This window comes from Aquarana catesbeiana, linkage group LG08 (genome assembly GCF_042186555.1).
Source record: "Aquarana catesbeiana isolate 2022-GZ linkage group LG08, ASM4218655v1, whole genome shotgun sequence".
Lineage (NCBI taxonomy): Eukaryota > Metazoa > Chordata > Amphibia > Anura > Ranidae > Aquarana > Aquarana catesbeiana.
The window spans coordinates 20,850,591-20,868,340 of record NC_133331.1 but is presented as its reverse complement, the minus strand read 5'-3'; the positions used below and the strand labels follow the sequence as shown (position 1 = coordinate 20,868,340).

The 17,750-nt window shown below is 43.0% G+C and overlaps 1 protein-coding gene across 1 annotated transcript in view; it reads right to left on the bottom strand.

Moving 5' to 3' along the window:
- The window catches only part of LOC141105627 (uncharacterized), a 150,636-nt gene that overhangs the window by 52,795 nt on the left and 80,091 nt on the right, over positions 1-17,750 (bottom strand). Inside the window, exon 4 of the mRNA XM_073595586.1 lies at positions 11,307-11,363. Coding sequence (XP_073451687.1) covers positions 11,307-11,363 — 57 coding nt within the window. The remainder of the gene's footprint in view (positions 1-11,306; positions 11,364-17,750) is intronic.

Here is a 17,750-nt window from a genome sequence, read left to right as displayed (position 1 = left end):
CACAAAAGAAGATGCACAAACAGTAGTGAGGATCCTCACTCAGGAAATCATTCCTCGATGGGGATGCCCACTTCAAATAAACTCAGATAATGGTCCAGCTTTCATGGCCAGGGTCTACCAGGACTTGGTAAAAACTCTCAAGATAGAATGGAAGTTCCACATTCCCTACCAACCTCAAAGCTCAGGCATAGTAGAAAGAATGAACAGAACAATAAAAGATAAGAAAGGCCACAGGAGGAACCTTTGCCAACTGGAAAAAGGTCCTCCCAGCAGTCCTGGCGGAAATAAGAATGACCCCTTCCAAAACAACAGGGTATTCACCTTTTGAATTTTTAATGGGTAGACCTTTCCCCACCCCATGGGCCAGATCACCTTTAATTGTAGAAAAGGGAGATTTAGACTTAATACAGGAAGAATATGTAAGAAAATTGGTTGAAACATTGGATACAGTCGAAAGAAATGTTGCTCGCACCTCTCCTTTTTCTTCACAGGAAGCTACTCACCCCTTCAAGGTGGGAGACACCAGCTGAACAGAAATAAGAAGCAAGAGTATCCCTTTGGACCTCCTACCACAGTGGTTGCAGTGACCAGAACAGCCATCCTAGTGGAAAACTGCCAGTCCTGGATCCATGCCAGCTGAGTAAAAAAGGTTCCCCAAAGCCCCAGGAGCAGGAAGAAGACCTTGGATAAAGGAGGCCCTCAAGCAGAAGTCCAAGCAGATGAAAGAGGAGTTCCTGGGAAAGCAGGTCCGGCCAGAGAAGATGACCTCACTTATTTCACCACAGACTTCTGGCAAGGCATTTTGCCTCCTGATCCTGATCTCTCTGATAGTGTTCCTGCCCAACTGGATCATCACTAACTGTATCTACCACCCTGAAGATTTGGGTGCAATTAAAAGTATCTGTGGGAACACACACACACACACACACGAGAACATTACAGTGACACAAGCTAGAACAAAGAGAGAGATTGGAGATAGTTTTACTGATAAGATTCTTTTACTAAAATGTAAGTATGCTTATGCTCAAAAATCAGGGTATGAAGAATGTTGGATATGTAGCAAATTACATCCTAGTACTGCCCGAATTCCCTTTTGGCTGTACCTTTAAATATTTCCTCCTTCCTCAACGAGACTCCTCCTGCCTTCTTAACTAACATATCCACTCTGTACATAAATAACACTGTTAACTTTCCAATAGCAGGTAAAACTCATTCCCCTGATTGGTGTTTTAATTTAGGGAATGAGACACAGACTAACTCTTCTATTTGTAGTAGGTCAATATTTAACATCTCCATGTGCGAATCTAGAGGCCAGTATACACCCCAGATACCCCCTCAAACACTGCGACAAAAGGGAATTGTTCCATAAACAAGATATTGCCTGGGCATGGTTTCCTTCTTGGACAGGATGGGGTATAGACATGATGAAAAGGTTGAACAATTATTCAAGTATATTGGATGAGATAATGGAGAGGAATTCAGATGACATTGCTATGTTAAACATAGAAACTAGAGCAATTAGAAAACAGCTAGAACTACATGAGTTAGCTATAGAAAGCATGAGTGTAGCTCTCACAGGTTTATGTGAAATGACTGAGGACTACGAATGGTGTACTTGGATCTCTAACATGAGTGCCAAGGTGCCTGACTAATATAATATTTATCCTTGCTCTGATTCTTTACCTCTGCTTTAAGTGTTGTATTTGCATGCATTTGCACGCATTCAATCTCCTGATAATAAGGTTCTATCCTACATGACATACATGAAGAATCATCAGGCAATCTATGCCACAATCTCAAAGAAGTACTAGAACACTAGATAGAATGTAGAGATCATCTTATATGATCTAAGAGGGGATTGAAGGGATATTTAGCTTAAGCACATCCATTTTATAACTTAAGTTTCCATTTTGTTTTTTTTCCCTGTACTCTATTTCACATATTACTAGGAGTGTAATGTAATCTAGTTTCGTTTCTCACATCCCTGTTATCTTTTGTGTTTCGTTTCCTGTAAAGCATGTGATATCTTAAAAATAATTAGTTTCACTTTTGTCATAAATTGTTTCTGTATTTTATTGGATAATTTGTATGACGCAGTCAAGGGGCGGCAGTTTCTGAAAGCCCCCTTTAAATATTCACACCAAAGAATAAAGATTAGATTTGCTTGGCGAGACTTTTGTCAGTTTTTTATCATTGTCTCAATGGGCTAATCTCACAGGCCTGTGGGGATTGTAAGGTACATCTTATGCAGACTTATCGAGGGTCTAAAAATATCCTTAGACAATCTACATTTGCCAGCAGACCGCACTTCCTGGTTACCTATTGCACATACGCTGTAGTGTTTTTGGAGCTTTTATTCCTGCTTTAGGAAAAAACTTTTTGTTTTTTATGTCATTTTAATAAAAGCAATTTTATCTAAAATGCTACACTATGGGGGTGTTATCTCTTCCACTGAGGACTTATCCCTGAAGGTCCCTTTTCTGGATATGGTGGCAGAGGTTGTGATGTGCAGCTGACTGATCCAGACGTCCTGTTTTAGTGGAAGCATGGGCCATTGATAGAGGGATCACAGGAGATCATCCATGAAGACTACCTATGATGTTCCATATTGCCTGTCACCCCTATAGGGGTATAAGGAGCTGGTGAGTGGGGAGCCATAGGGGGAGCACAGAAGTCACCGATCAATTTGAGCACAAGATTCACCAGACTGTTTGAACTTTTTTGAAACACTTTTTTGAACAATTGCAGTGTTTGTCATTTTTTTTTTCCATACTGGACTTGATATGATGCACATTTTGTAACAGATTGGCACAACATTGCATATATGCCTAGCACTGCATATAACTGTATATCACTGAGTTTTACACATTGTTATTTATGATTTTATGATTTATGGTACAATAGACCACTAATTTTCAGTATTGATTGATTTGATTGGATCTAGTTATACTTTACAATGGGTTATCACATAATGTGTATATCATTATAGTGGTTTTTGTAGCACTGTTGTCGCACACATAGATCACATACCCCACAATTAGGGAGCGTCATTCACCCCATTCTTTACTTTCTTTATATAGCATCACAGATCAGGGTATATAGCATCACAGATCAGGGTATATAGCATCACAGATCAGGGTATATATGACAGCGCTGGGCTCAGCCCTCCCTTCTCTGAGCTGGCCGCTCAGCTGTCGGCCAATTGCCAGCTCCCACCTCTCCACAGTGACTCACCTGTTGATGATATCCTGCTCGTCAGTCCTGCCCACTTAAGCCGTTCAGTCCAGATGATCTCTGCCTTCGCCATGGTCACATCGCTAGAGACGCTCTCCTGTGTTCCTGTTAAAGACTTGCTTGGCTGACATTCCTTCTGGCTCCCTGACGTTTTGGCTTGTCTGACTATCCGTTCCTGAACTCTGGCTAACTTTACTCTGCTTACCTTATTTTCATTATTATTAAACAAGTGTGATTTAACTGTACTTCTGCCTCAGTGTGATTCATGGTTTCTGACAATATAGCATCACAGATCAGGGAGTATAGGATCACAGATCATGGTATACAGCATCACAGATAAGTGAATACAGCTCAGCCTCACAGACAGCACCCCCCCCCCCCCCCAGCGCAGGGCTCGTGGCACTGACAGCAACAACCACTCCCCAGAATGACAGATGAACTGGAACACTGATTGTGAGCACATTATTATGATGCTAAAATAGGAGTCAGGTCAATGAGTAATATTTAAAAGAAAACTCCCAGTAATATTTTTTTCATCTGGCTATATATTCATGAAAAATAACAATATTTTTAACCAGATGCCAACCGCCCCATTTACTGCGGCAGGGCGGCCGATCTGGGTAGAATCACGTACAGTACCTGTATGTAATCTTGCACTTCCGGGTCTGGGGCACGCACGCTACTGCTGTGATTGGATACAGCAGAATCCAATCAGAGGGTCCGGCGGATGCAATGCCCACTGATTGTTTGGGAGACAGGCAGAACAGCGATTTGTAAACAAGGCAGATCACTGTTCTGTGACAAGGGAAGGGTGTGATCCTGTCTTCCTGCTAAGCAGGAACATGGATCTTTGCCTTCCCCTAGTAAAAGCACCTCCCCCACAGTTAGCAAGCACTCCCTAGGAACACATTTAACCCTTTGATTGCCCCTGACGTTAACCCCTTCACTGCCAGTGTCATTAGTACAGTGACAGTGCATATTTTGTAGCACTGATCACGGTATTAGTGTCACTGTTTACCAAAAAAGTGTCAGTTAGGTGTCTGATTTGTCTGCCGCAATATTGCAGTCCCGCTATAAGTCTCTGATCGCCTCCATCACTAGTACGAAAAAAAATTATAAATAATCGAATAAATAAAAATTCCAAAACTATATCATTTAGTTTTTTAAACGCTATAACTTTTGTGCAAACCAATCAATATATGCTTATTGGGATTTTTTTTACCAAAGACTAGGGATGAGCCGAACACCCTCCTGTTCGGTTCGCACCAGAACATGCGAACAGGAAAAAAGTTTGTTCGAACACGCAAACACCATTAAAGTCTATGGGACACGAACATGAATAATCAAAAGTGCTAATTTTAAAGGCTAATATGCAAGTTATTGTCATAAAAAGTGTTTGGGGACCCGGGTCCTGCCCCAGGGGACATGGATCAATGCAAAAAAAAGTTTTAAAAACAGCCGTTTTTTCAGGAGCAGTGATTTTAATAATGCTTAAAGTCAAACAATAAAAGTGTAATATCCCTTTAAATTTTGTACCTGGGGGGTGTCTATAGTATGCCTGTAAAGGGGCGCATGTTTCCTGTGTTTAGAACAGTCTGACAGCAAAATGACATTTTGAAGGAAAAAACTCATTTAAAACTACCCGCGGCTATTGCATTGCTGACAATACACATAGAAGTTCATTGATAAAAACGGCATGGGAATTCCCCAAAGGGGAACCCCGAACCAAAATTTAAAAAAAAATGACGTGGAAGTCCCCCTAAATTCCATACCAGGCCCTTCAGGTCTGGTTTGCATATTAAGGGGAACTCCGGCCAAAATTAAAAAAAAAAAATGACGTGGGGTTCCCCCTAAATTCGGGTCTGGTATGGATTTTAAGGGGAACCCCGCGCCAAAAAAAAAAAAAAAAACGGCGTGGGGTCCCCCCAAAAATCCATACCAGACCCTTATCCGAGCACGCAACCTGGCAGGCCGCAGGAAAAGAGGGGGGGATGAGAGTGCATTGATCCATGTCCCCTGGGGCAGGACCTGGGTCCCCAAACACTTTTTATGACAATAACTTGCATATTAGCCTTCAAAATTGTCGCTTTTTTTTTGTTTATAGCACAAAAAATTAAACTACAGTGGTGATCAAATTCCACAAAAAAAAATTTGTGAGGAAAAAAAAAAAAGTGACACCAATTTTATTTGGGTACAGTGTCGTACAACCGCCGCAATTGTCAGTTAAAGTAACGCAGTGCCGTATCGAAAAAAATAGCCTGGTCATGAAGTGGTTAAAGCACTTTCCATCTATTAAATCTTCTGCCCTTGTTGTTGTTTTAACTTTGGATAGTAAAACATTTTTTTCTGCCAGTAAATATCTTATACAACCCACTTCCTGTTTCTCGTCATTAGCCTAGGATTATGGCATCATGCACTGCTCTCATTCTCTCACTCTGGTCAGAGTTTGCCAGGAAGGGAGGGGGGATGAGTCATAAGAGGGCCAATGAGAGCTGCAGAGCTAGAGGTGTGCTTCTGTGTGTCTACGTCAATCCAGGAAGTGAACAGGCAGCAGCTACAGCTGCCCACAGTTAAAATGGTTGCAGCCAGACTCAGTAGAGGGAGATTTCTGCAGCATATTTGGCAAGTACAGAATCACAGTATATATAAAAAACTATACAACATGGTTGGAGGGAAGCTTCAGAATGGCAAAGATGTAAGGAATGTTATTTCTTTTTGAATGAATTTAATTGTTAATAAAAGGCTGTGATGGCCATTTGACACCAAACCTTGTTGAGTTTCTTTATTGTATAGTTGGGTTTGGAGGGGGGATGTTCTAGCAGACTTGGGTCATGGTTGGAGGTCTTCTATTCTACACTTGTCAAGTAACTGTCACATAAAAACTAAAACTAAAAAAAAAACGCTGTAGAATATATATATATATATATATATATATATATATATATATATATATATATATATATATATATACTGTATACACACACACACATATACTGTATATATATATATAAAAAAAAAATACCAATCCCACCATCCTCTTGCAGGGCTATACTGGCTGAAGAACCATCAGCAATCACATCTCTCCAGGGTGTTGGATGTCTGTGTCCCAGCAGCAATGTAATGGCTATCAGATGAAACCGCACTGCGAAGTGGGGTCCTTCGGCATCAAACACACCCGGGGAGATTACTAAATGTTATTATTCTCCTTTTACAGACTGGCTGGTTCTTATTTTAATTTTGAATTTTTTTTTGTTGGAGGGGGGAGGGGCAGAGTCACTTTAATAAATAAAAATAACTGACCTCTGCCTTTATGTTTTTTCCCCAGAATCCTATCCACACCATTACACGATGCTTTACATTTTATCTCACAGCAACCCTAAGGCCGCATACACACGAGCGGACTTTTCGGCAACAAAAGTCCGACGGCCATTCCGGCGGACTTTCGTCTGACTTTTGACGGACTTCTGACGGACTTCCGAATGAACGGACTTGCACACACATGGTCACACAAGTCGGACCGTCTACTACGCGGTGACATATACCAGGTCTGACGAGACTATAAAACGGAAGTTCAATAGCTTGTGCGCCACCCGTTGGGCCCCTTCTGCTTTAGGGGAAAAAAAATCAAACCCACATAGTTGCTATCATACCTGATGGCTGGAAAGACCCAATGAACCACCTTTAAGTCAGGCCTATAATCATCTGCCATGGTACTTCTGCCAACTTAATCACCTTTCCCTCCTGTGCCCAGACATCACTACCTGTACTCAGATTGGCTGATTTTTCTGTCAGTAAAAGGTAGGACACTAGGTTGTGAAAGTGACAATTATTTTTCTAGTGGAAGAGGGAATTATCCCGATATTGTATGTAGCACTACCCACGAAGGAGCTGCTAGATGATTGGGTTCCCTGATACAAATGACCCCTCTGGCAGTACTATGCTCTCTGACAAACCAAGGCTGAATAAAAGGGTGTTTATTTGGGCGAAATGTAAATAATAGTTACAATAACAGCAAACAATTGCAAATATGGGGCAAATATCAGTGGCACTAAAAACTACCGTATTTATCGGCGTATAACACGCACCGGCGTATAACACGCACCTCAATTTAGGAGGGAATTTTAAGGAAAAAAAACTTTTAGGAGGGAAGTTGAAGGGAAAAAAACTTACATTTAAATGCCCATCATTGCAGCCTTCTCAGTGCAGCCTTGCCCCAGTCCAGCCTTGCCCAGTGCAGCCTTGTCAGTGCAGCCTTGTCAGTGCAGCCATGTCAGTGCAGCCTTGCCAGTGCAGCCATGTCAGTGCAGCCTTGCTAGTGCAGCCATGTCAGTGCAGCCATGTCAGTGCAGCCTTGCTAGTGCAGCCATGTCAGTGCAGCCATGTCAGTGCAGCCTTGCCAGTGCAGCCTTGCCAGTGCAGCCATGTCAGTGCAGCCTTGCTAGTGCAGCCATGTCAGTGCAGCCATGTCAGTGCAGCCTTGCTAGTGCAGCCATGTCAGTGCAGCCATGTCAGTGCAGCCTTGCTAGTGCAGCCATGTCAGTGCAGCCATGTCAGTGCAGCCTTCCCCAGTGTCCAGTCCAGCCTTGCCCCAGTCCAGCCTTGCCCCAGTTTGATTTGAAAATGGCGCCGCCGGCGCCGAAATACACAGAGCCGGTCCTCGGCTCTTCTCGGCGGCTCTCGTTTACTTTCGGTTCCACTCGGACGGTGAGCGGAGCTATCCGAAACTAGCCGAGTATACTCGGCTAGGTTCGGGCGGCGCTCGAGTGAAACTGAAAGCCGCCGAGAAGAGCCGAGGACCGGAACCGTGTATTTCGGCGCCGGCAGCGCCATTTTCAAATCGCAGTCAGCGATTTTTTAATTCTGACAGGTCAGGATCGCAGGGGATCGGCGTATAACACGCACCCGCGATTTTCCCCTGATTTTAAGGGGAAAAAAGTGTGTGTTATACGCCGATAAATACGGTATTTGCAAACCGGGTAGTATTAAACACAATTTCACACGGTATCTGAAATCTGGCTTAAAGCATATGTTACCTCATCAATTCATGATCCTAATATGTGGTGCCTACTGTATCATGTACTTCCAAAGACTCCTGTTCTCTTTGTATTGCTTCCTTTGTGTGAAATCCCTGGTGATCCTGCCAGTCCATCTGCTTACTTATTTCAAACTGACCACACTAGATAAGGACCCACATTCCTCTCAGTGTGGTCAGTTTTCTTCTTTGCATTCTACTTGGGAGCACAGCCTGCCTGCACTCCATTGGTCAGACTTGTGCCGAGACACCCCCTACCCAGCTAATCACTGGGAAGATCAATGTATAGCTCCCCCTCTGCCTCCTGCTGACACCCCCCCCCCCACCACCACCTACAGTCTACACCTCCAGCTATTTAAGTTGCCCTATGCAGCTATGAGCAGAGGTCATGTAATCACTTATAAAAAGTAAAAAAAAAAAAAAAAAGAAGAAGAGGTATTTAGAATTGTTTTTTTATACATGCACATAAACATTTTGCCTTGCATTTCTATTTTAAACTGAATGGGTTCTTTTACAAGGTGAGGGTTCACATATACTTTAATGGGTAAAATCTCATTGTACAGGAAGCTGAAGTCAGTCTAGTTTCTGGTCCTAAGTAGGGATGAGCTTCGAGTTCGAGCAAATTCGAATGCCGCGGAACACCCTTTAAAAGTCTACGGGAGAAATCAAAAGTGCTAATTTTAAAGGCTTATATGCAAGTTATTGTCATAAAAAGTGTTTGGGGACCTGGGTCCTGCCCCAGGGGACATGGATCAATGCAAAAAAAAGTTTTAAAAACGGCCGTTTTTTCAGGAGCAGTGATTTTAATAATGCTTAAAGTCAAACAATACAAGTGTAATATCCCTTTAAATTTTGTAGCTGGGGGGGTGTCTATAGAATGCCTGTAAAGGGGCGCATGTTTCCCGTGTTTAGAACAGTCTGACAGCAAAATGACATTTCAAAGGAAAAAAGCCATTTAAAACTACTCGCGGCTATTGCATTGCCAGTCTGACAATACACATAGAAGTTCATTGATAAAAACAGCATGGGAATTCCCCACAGGGGAACCCCGAACCAGAATACAAAAAAAAAAATGACGTGGGGGTTCCCCTAAATTCCATACCAAGCCCTTCAGGTCTGGTACGGATATTAAGGGGAACCCCGGCCAAAATTTAAAAAAAAAAAAAATTACGTGGGGGTCCCCCTAAATTCCATACCAGACCCTTATCCGAGCACGCAACCTGGCAGGCCACAGGAAAAGAGGGGGGATGAGAGAGCGCCCCCCCTCCTGAACCGTACCAGGCCACATGCCCTCAACGCTGGGAGGGTGCTTTGGGGTAGCCCCCCAAAACACCTTGTCCCCATGTTGATGAGGACAAGGGCCTCATCCCCACAAACCCTGGCTGGAGGTTGTGGGGGTCTGCGGGCGGGGGGCTTATCGGAATCTGGAAGCCCCCTTTAACAAGGGGACCCCCAGATCCCGCCCCCCCCGTGTGAAATGGTAAGGGGGTACTTACCCCTACCATTTCACAAAAAAACTGTCAAAAATGTTAAAAATGATAAGAGACAGTTTTTGACAATTCCTTTATTTAAATGCTTCTTCTTTCTTCTATCTTCCTTCATCTTCTTCTTCTGGTTCTTCCTCCGGCGTTCTCGTCCAGCATCTCCTCCGTGGCGTCTTCTATCTTCTTCTCCTCGGGCCGCTCCGCACCCATGGCATGGGGGGAGGTTCCCGCTCTTCTCTTCATCTTCTTCTCTTCTTCATCTTCTTCTTCATCTTCTTCTTTTCTTCTCTTCTTCTCTTCTTCATCTTCTTCTCCGGGCCGCTCCGCATCCATGCTGGCATGGAGGGAGGCTCCCGCTGTGTGACGGCGTCTCCTCTTCTGACATGACGGGACTTCCCTGTGGCATTCCCCGTGACGTCACAGGGAAGTCCCGTCAAGTCACCGTGCGTCAGAGGGGGCGGGGGCCGTCAGACGAGGAGACGCCGTCACACAGCAGGAGCCTCCCTCCATGCCAGCATGGATGCGGAGCGGCCCGGAGAAGAAAATGAAGAAGAGAAGAAGAGAAGAAGATGAAGCAGAGAAGAAGATGAAGAAGAAGATAAAGAAGAGAAAAAGATGAAGAGAAGAGCTGGAGCCTCCCCCATGCTATGGGTGCAGAGCAGCCCAAGGAGAAGAAGATAGAAGATGCCGCGGAGAAGATGCTGGACGAGAACGCCGGAGGAAGAACCAGAAGAGCCAGAAGAACCAGAAGAAGAAGAAGAAGAAGAAGAAGGAAGATAGAAGAAAGAAGAAGGAATTGTCAAAAACTGCAGATTGCAGCGACCTGAAGAAATGCAGTAGATAAAAAAAGACAAGCAAGATAGACATTGGACTTTTTTCAAGTTGTGAAAGTTTTGTGTACTTTTGAATACTGACATAAAAGTCCATCTCATCCCTATCCACAGTAATGCATACCTACCAACTATCTGAGATGGTAATGGGGGACACCTATTAGCAAACGTATGTAGGCATAAGTCACGCCCCCTGCCACACCCCTTAAAAAAGAATTAACCAAAAAAAAAAGGTTAAATCCACAAGGGCTATATTTTAGCACTACTATTCCTTTATATTGGGTTCTGAAATTTACAAATGCAGCAATTTAGAAATTGCATGAAAAGGTTTAGCTCTGGGAAACACATTTTGATAGTCAAGTGGTGCATTTTATATACAACTTTATAGATCAGACCAAAATGAGGGGCACATGAGGAGGAAAGAGGGACAGAGGGACTTTGTTCCAAATCAGAGACAGTTGGGAGATATGGTAATGAATAATAGAAAGAAAACCCAAGGACGCAGTTTTCATGGTTATCTGAACCAAAACTAATAATAACCCCTTTTTTCCCCAACTCTCTGGTCACTATAAAGCCACTAGTAGCGCGACATTGTTTCATACTTATTGCTTTCAAATATATGGACAAGTTCAAACAAAGCCAACCCAAGCTGTAAAACATTCAGCATAACAGTCATGAATAGGTCAGTACAGACACAACATTTTTACATACATTCCTTTATCATACCTTTATCGTAATTTTCAGCCTTTTCAATGTCTCCATTTATAAGGGGGCTTAAACATTCTGTACAGAGAGAAAAAAATAAAATATAATGTTCCTAAATGATGAAATGCAAAACACTTTTCTGACGTACATTCTTAGTACAGTAATATATCAATGGAGTAAAAGAGCAGCAGCAAAAAAAGTACACAACTACAGTATATGGCCAAACATTTGTGGACACCCCTCCAAATAATGGAGTTCAGGAGTTTCCAGTGAAGGGTTCTGTTAATACCACAACATACAAGACATTCTAGACAATTGTGATCTTCTATCCTTGCGGTAAAAGTTCAATGAAGACCAGTGGCAGCTGGTGAAGTTCTAGTATGGTGTGTGTGTGTGGGGGGGGGGGCACCAGACCCCGCCCTTCCTTTTTGACCCCTCCCACTTTTTTTTACAAGCCACACCCCTTATAGAATCCACCCACTCCGTCCCCTGTATTCCACCCATAGTGTCAGGAGTATACAGCTCGGCATCACAGGATAGAGTATACAGCATTAGCCTCACAGATCAGGGAATATAGCATCACAGATCGGGGTATATAACATCACAGAGCAGGGTATATACACAGCTCAGCCTCACAGATCCGGGTATATAGCATTACAGATCAGGGTATAAAGCATTACAGATCAGGGTATATAGCATCACAGTAACAGAAAAGGCGGGGCTACGCACTTACGTCACTTTCAGTACGGAGACAGGGAGCTTGGAACGCAGCTGGACCGCACGCTGCGAGACGGCACTTCCTGGTTACCTATTGCACATACGCTGTAGTGTTTTTGGAGCTTTTATTTCTGCTTTAGGAAAAAACTTTTTGTTTTTTATGTCATTTTAATAAAAGCAATTTTATCTAAAATACTACACTATGGGGCTGTTATCTCTTCCACTGAGGACTTATCCCTGAAGGTCCCTTTTCTGGATATGGTGGCAGAAGTTGTGATGTGCGGCTGACCGATCCAGACGTCCTGTTTTAGTGGAAGCATGGGCCATTGATAGAGGGATCACAGGAGACCATCCATGAAGACTACCTATGATGTTCCATATTGCCTGTTACCCCTGTAGGGGTATAAGGAGCTGGTGAGTGGGGAGCCATGGTGGGAGCACAGAAGTCACCGATCAATTTGAGCACAAGAGTCGCCATTGTTATTTATGATTTTATGATTTATGGTACAATAGACCACTACTTTTCAGTATTGATTGATTTGATTGGATCTAGTTATACTTTACAAAGGGTTATCACATAATGTGTATATCATTATAGTGATTTTTGTAGCACTGTTGTTGCACATATAGATCACATACCCCACAATTAGGGAACGCCATTCACCCCATTCTTTACTTTCTTTATATAGCATCACAAATCAGGGTATTAAGCATCACAGATCAGGGTATATAGCATCACAGATCACAGATCAGGGTATATATGACAGGGCTGAGCTCAGCCCTCCCTTCTCTGAGCTGGCCGCTCAGCTGTCAGCCAATTGCCAGCTCCTATCTCTCCACAGTGACTCACCTGTTGATGATATCCTGCTCGTCAGTCCTGCCCACTTAAGCTGTTCAGTCCAGATGATCTCTGCCTTCGCCTTGGTCACATCTCTAGAGACGCTCTCCTGTGTTCCTGTTAAAGACTTGCTTGGCTGACATTACTTCTGGCTCCCTGACGTTTTGGCTTGTCTGACTATCCGTTCCTGAACTCTGGCTATGTTTTGACTAAGTTTACTCTGCTTACCTTTTTTTCATTATTATTAAACAAGTGTGATTTAACTGTACTTCTGTCTCAATGTGATTCATGGTTTCTGACAATATAGCATCACAGATCAGGGAATATAGGATCACAAAAACATAGGTAAGTAGCGCTGTTGCTGGGTTAAGAATGGTTAAAATACAAGTGTACTCTGGGGGAATAGGTAACTTGTGGACAATGACACAGTGTGATTAAAAAAAAAAAAATGAACAAAAATCTTTTGCATGGGCTTAAAACAGTCTGTGATCCAGGGCAAGCTATCCGGGGAAGCGTGAAGCAGGCTCCAGACATGAAAGAAATGATAACTGATCCTGATCCGGAGGCGCTTCTCTTTTGCTTATTTCTTTCAATATAGGATCCTAGATCATGGTATACTACAGCATCACAGATAAGTGAATACAGCTCAGCCTCACAGACTGGCACTGACAGCACCTCCCAGCCCCCCCCCGGCTCCCCAGCGCGTGGCTCGTGGCACTGACAGCAACAACCACTCCTCAGAAATGACAGATGAACTGGAACACCGATTGTGAGCACATTATTATGATGCTAAAATAGAAGTCAGGTCAATGAGTAATATTTAAAACTAATAAATAATTGCGCTATTACAAAAATTAAAATAAAATGCGAGTGGAAGCTGCCAGCATGTAACAGTGTGGTGCACCGTGCAAGAAAATACGTAAATAGTAAACAAATGCAGCGCTAAATATAATGGATGACAGGAAAGTGTGTTCACATCCTATATGGAAATCACATCCTATATCATATAGTGAGTGACAGGATGGTGTGTTCACATCCTATATAAAATTCATATAGTGACCGTTACAAGTGGTGTTTGTGGACTGAGAATAAACTAAAATCGGTAAACATTCACAAATAACTAGAAATTAAAGAAAGTCCATAGCAGTTGAAAGTTCATGAACATATATGGTATAGCGTTCTTAAAGTGGGGTAAGAACTGGAACCAAGTGCAGATAATGATTTCAATTCAAGCAAAAAATCTTCATATATTCGAAATCAAAGTGTAAGTGGCAGAAGTGAGTACCCTTACCGGAGCAGATGGACACAGTCACCGTACGGTGGAGTGTCATACAGGCTTTTAGGGGTCAAACGATCCCAGGGATGTTGTGCTGGAAAATCCTGGTGGTGGGTTCCATCCGAGATAACCGTGGTTGTCAGGTGGATCCACAGCAGTTAGAGGGATGACCCTCAGAAGAAGCAGGCTGTTGGAGAAGGCGACTTCCACCTCATGAGTGTTCAGTTCATAAGGAAAAGAGAAAAATCTCCACATAGGGCATGAATCCAATATAAAAAGTAGTTTTATTTAAAAGATGGTGGAAAAATCGCACTAGGTCGAGTGAATAAAAAGTGATCACAAAGTGGTAATAAAATCGCGTGGTAGCAGAACATCAGAAGCATTAGTGACCCGACATGTTTCGGACAATGGTCCTTCAACTGGGGCATATAGCTAGATGTCTGTACCACGCTAATATAAATATACAATGAAATTAATAAGATAGCAAACAGCTGTATATGCCGCCGCTAGGCGGACATGACAGCCAATCAATAGCAAGCTCTGTGTAATGGACTACATTGCTGACACTCCGGGAACACAGGGAAAATTGTCCTCCAATTGCAACCCCTGAAGCAGGGTCATGTGACGGTGTCACTGCGCGTGACGTCATAGCGCACCGGCCGCCGTGCTCTGAGCCTCCTTTCCATTCAAGGAAGTGTAAATGTACAGGGCCAGGAGGTGAGATAACCACACCCACACTGGCCTTGGAGGGATGTAATTGCGCGCCGATCTAAGGCGCTCCGATGGGCTCAACTTCCAGTGTCTCCAGAAGAATGGAAGAGACGCTGTAGGTGGCAAGAGGAGGACAATATATATTAATATACATGATAAAAGTTAAAAATTAAAAAAGAGATTATTGGAAGAAGTTGTTATTTTCCCTTTTCATATACATATATCTTGGAAGGAAAACTATATTCTTATGTGAACAGATATGGTATAAGGTCAGTATGACAAAAAGATAGAAAAAAACAAAACAAAAAATATGCACATTGAGTAATGTAAAGCCCCAGTCATCAACCATGTGTACTGATAGGGTGGTTTTATCCTATAAGAAGTGAATAATGGCACAAAAACATATATAAATTACGGGGACTTTTCAAGCTATTAAGATTTATTTATGAATGCGTTTATGTCCCATTCCACATTTAACCCATGGGGGGAATAGCTTTTCAACTGGTAGATCCAAAACGTTTTAAGCTTGGCTACCCCCCTGGTACGCAGACCTCCCCCTCCATGATGGGACAAACTTATCTATAACATGAAATTTAGAGCCCCTCGGGTTCTTATTGTGAAACTGTAAAAAGTGTCGAGGGACACTATGATTAGTGCGACCTTTCTTGATAGAGGTAATATGTTCGTTTACTCGGGTACTGAATGTTCTTATAGTGTGGCCCACGTACTGCATATTGCAGGGGGATGTAATAAGGTACACAATGTAACGAGTAGTGCATGTAGCAAAATGTTTTATCTGATAGATGGTGGAAGTAACGGCAGACTGAAAACATACGGATTTTTGGTTACCACAAAGGTTATGTATACATACACTGCATTTTTTGCAGGGATAATAGCCTTTGGTTTCTGGAAAAAAGGATGGCTTTGTAGGCGCTTCAATAACATTATTGGAAATGCGATTCCGTAGGGATGGAGCCCCTCTGAAAGTGACGCCTGCTCTATTGGGGAGCACTGGACCCAGAACAGGGTCATTTTTCAGGACGTTTCAGTGGCGATTCAGGATTCGTTTAATTTGTCTGTGTTGAACAGAAAATTGGGTGAACAGGGACCACTTGAACTTATCACTGGGAATTGGCTTGGGTCGCACAGTTGTAAGCGTCTTGCGATCTATGAGGGAGACCTTTGTAATCTCCTGATCTATCTGGGACGGTTGGTAGCCTTTTTCCACAAAACGTTCCTTCAAGAACTGTGCTTGTTTCACGAAATCAACAGAGTTTGTGCAGTTTCTACAGATGCGCAGTAATTGGCTGCGGGGGAAAGAGTCGAGCTAAGGGCCATAATGGCAGCTGTCCGTGGAGATGTAACCATTTCTGTCCGTTGGCTTGAAAAAAGTGGTGGTTACAATGCGGCGGTCAGAAATGGCAATGTCCAGATCCAAAAAATGGATCGAAACTGTACTAAGCTCATACGTAAGAGTAATGCCCCTGTCATTCTGGTTAAGGTCTGGGAGCAGACTGCAGTTCCTTTTTAAACACACCTTATCTGCATTAAATTACCCTCAGATCCCATGTAATTCATATGTATTTTGGGTTTAAAGGTTTTCCGTAGTGAATATAGGTTTTGTTTTGCTGCCCTCAAAGACCACCAAGCTTCATTTCTCTGTTTCTGTTTTAAGGAATGGTATTTCTTTTTGAATTAATTTAATTGTTAATAAAAGGCTATGATGGCCATTTGACACCAAACCTTGTTGTGTTTCTTTATTGTATAGTTGGGTTTGGAGGGGGGAATGTTCTAGCAGACTTGGGTCATGGTTGGAGGTCTTCTATTCTACACTTGTCAAGTAACTGTCACATAAAAACTAAAAAAAAAAAAAAACCCTGTACACTATATAAAAAAAAAATCCAATCCCACCATCCTCTTGCAAAGCTATACTGGCTGAAGAACCATCAGCAATCACATCTCTCCAGGGTGTTGGATGTCTGTGTCCGAGCAGCAATGTAATGGCTATCAGATGAAACCGCACTGCAAAGTGGGGTCCTTAGGCATCATACACACCCGGGGAGATTACTAAATGTTATTATTCTCCTTTTACAGACTGGCTGGTTCTTATTTTAATTTTTATTTTTTTTTGTTGGAGGGGGGAGGGGCAGAGTCACTTTAATAAATAAAAATAACTGACCTCTGCCTTTCCCCAGAATCCTATCCACACCATTACACGATTCTTTACATTTTATCTCACAGCAACCCTAAGGCCGCATACACACAAGCAGATTTTTCGGCAACAAAAGTCCGACGGCCATTCCGGCAGACTTTCGTCGGAGTTTTGACAGACATCCGACGGACTTTAGAATGAACGGACTTGCACACACACGGTCACACAAGTCCGACCGTCTAGTATGCGGTGACATACACCAGGTCTGACGAGACTATAAAACGGAAGTTCAATAGCTTGTGCACCACCCGTTGGGCCCCTTCTGCTAATCTCGTGTTTATCTTGTGTTAGTAGAAGTTTGGTGAGAGACGATTCGCGCTTGTGAGACTCGTATTTTTCAGATCGTTTAACTGTTGTTCAGTTTGTGCTTGTGAGGTTTGTATCTGCTTTTCAGTGCGTGTAGTCAGTTTGCATTGATATATTCAGTGTGTTGTCCACTCGTTGCTGATTTTCAGCTCGCTCTTCACAGGCCTTGCTGTTCTTCAGTGCGTTCTGTTAAGTTCGTTCTGACCAGCCAACCGTTTTGAAGCCATGTTGCGTGTACATACTCGTTGTAGAGTTCGTGCATTGTATGTGCTTGGTGCTGTAGTTCATTCTTCAGCCCAAGCCCAGTCCATGAACAGGGCGAGGAGGAGTTCATGGACGAAGAATTGGTTGCTCCAGCGTGGCCAATTCTGTCACATGGCTTTGCTCCGTGAGAATAACCCTGAG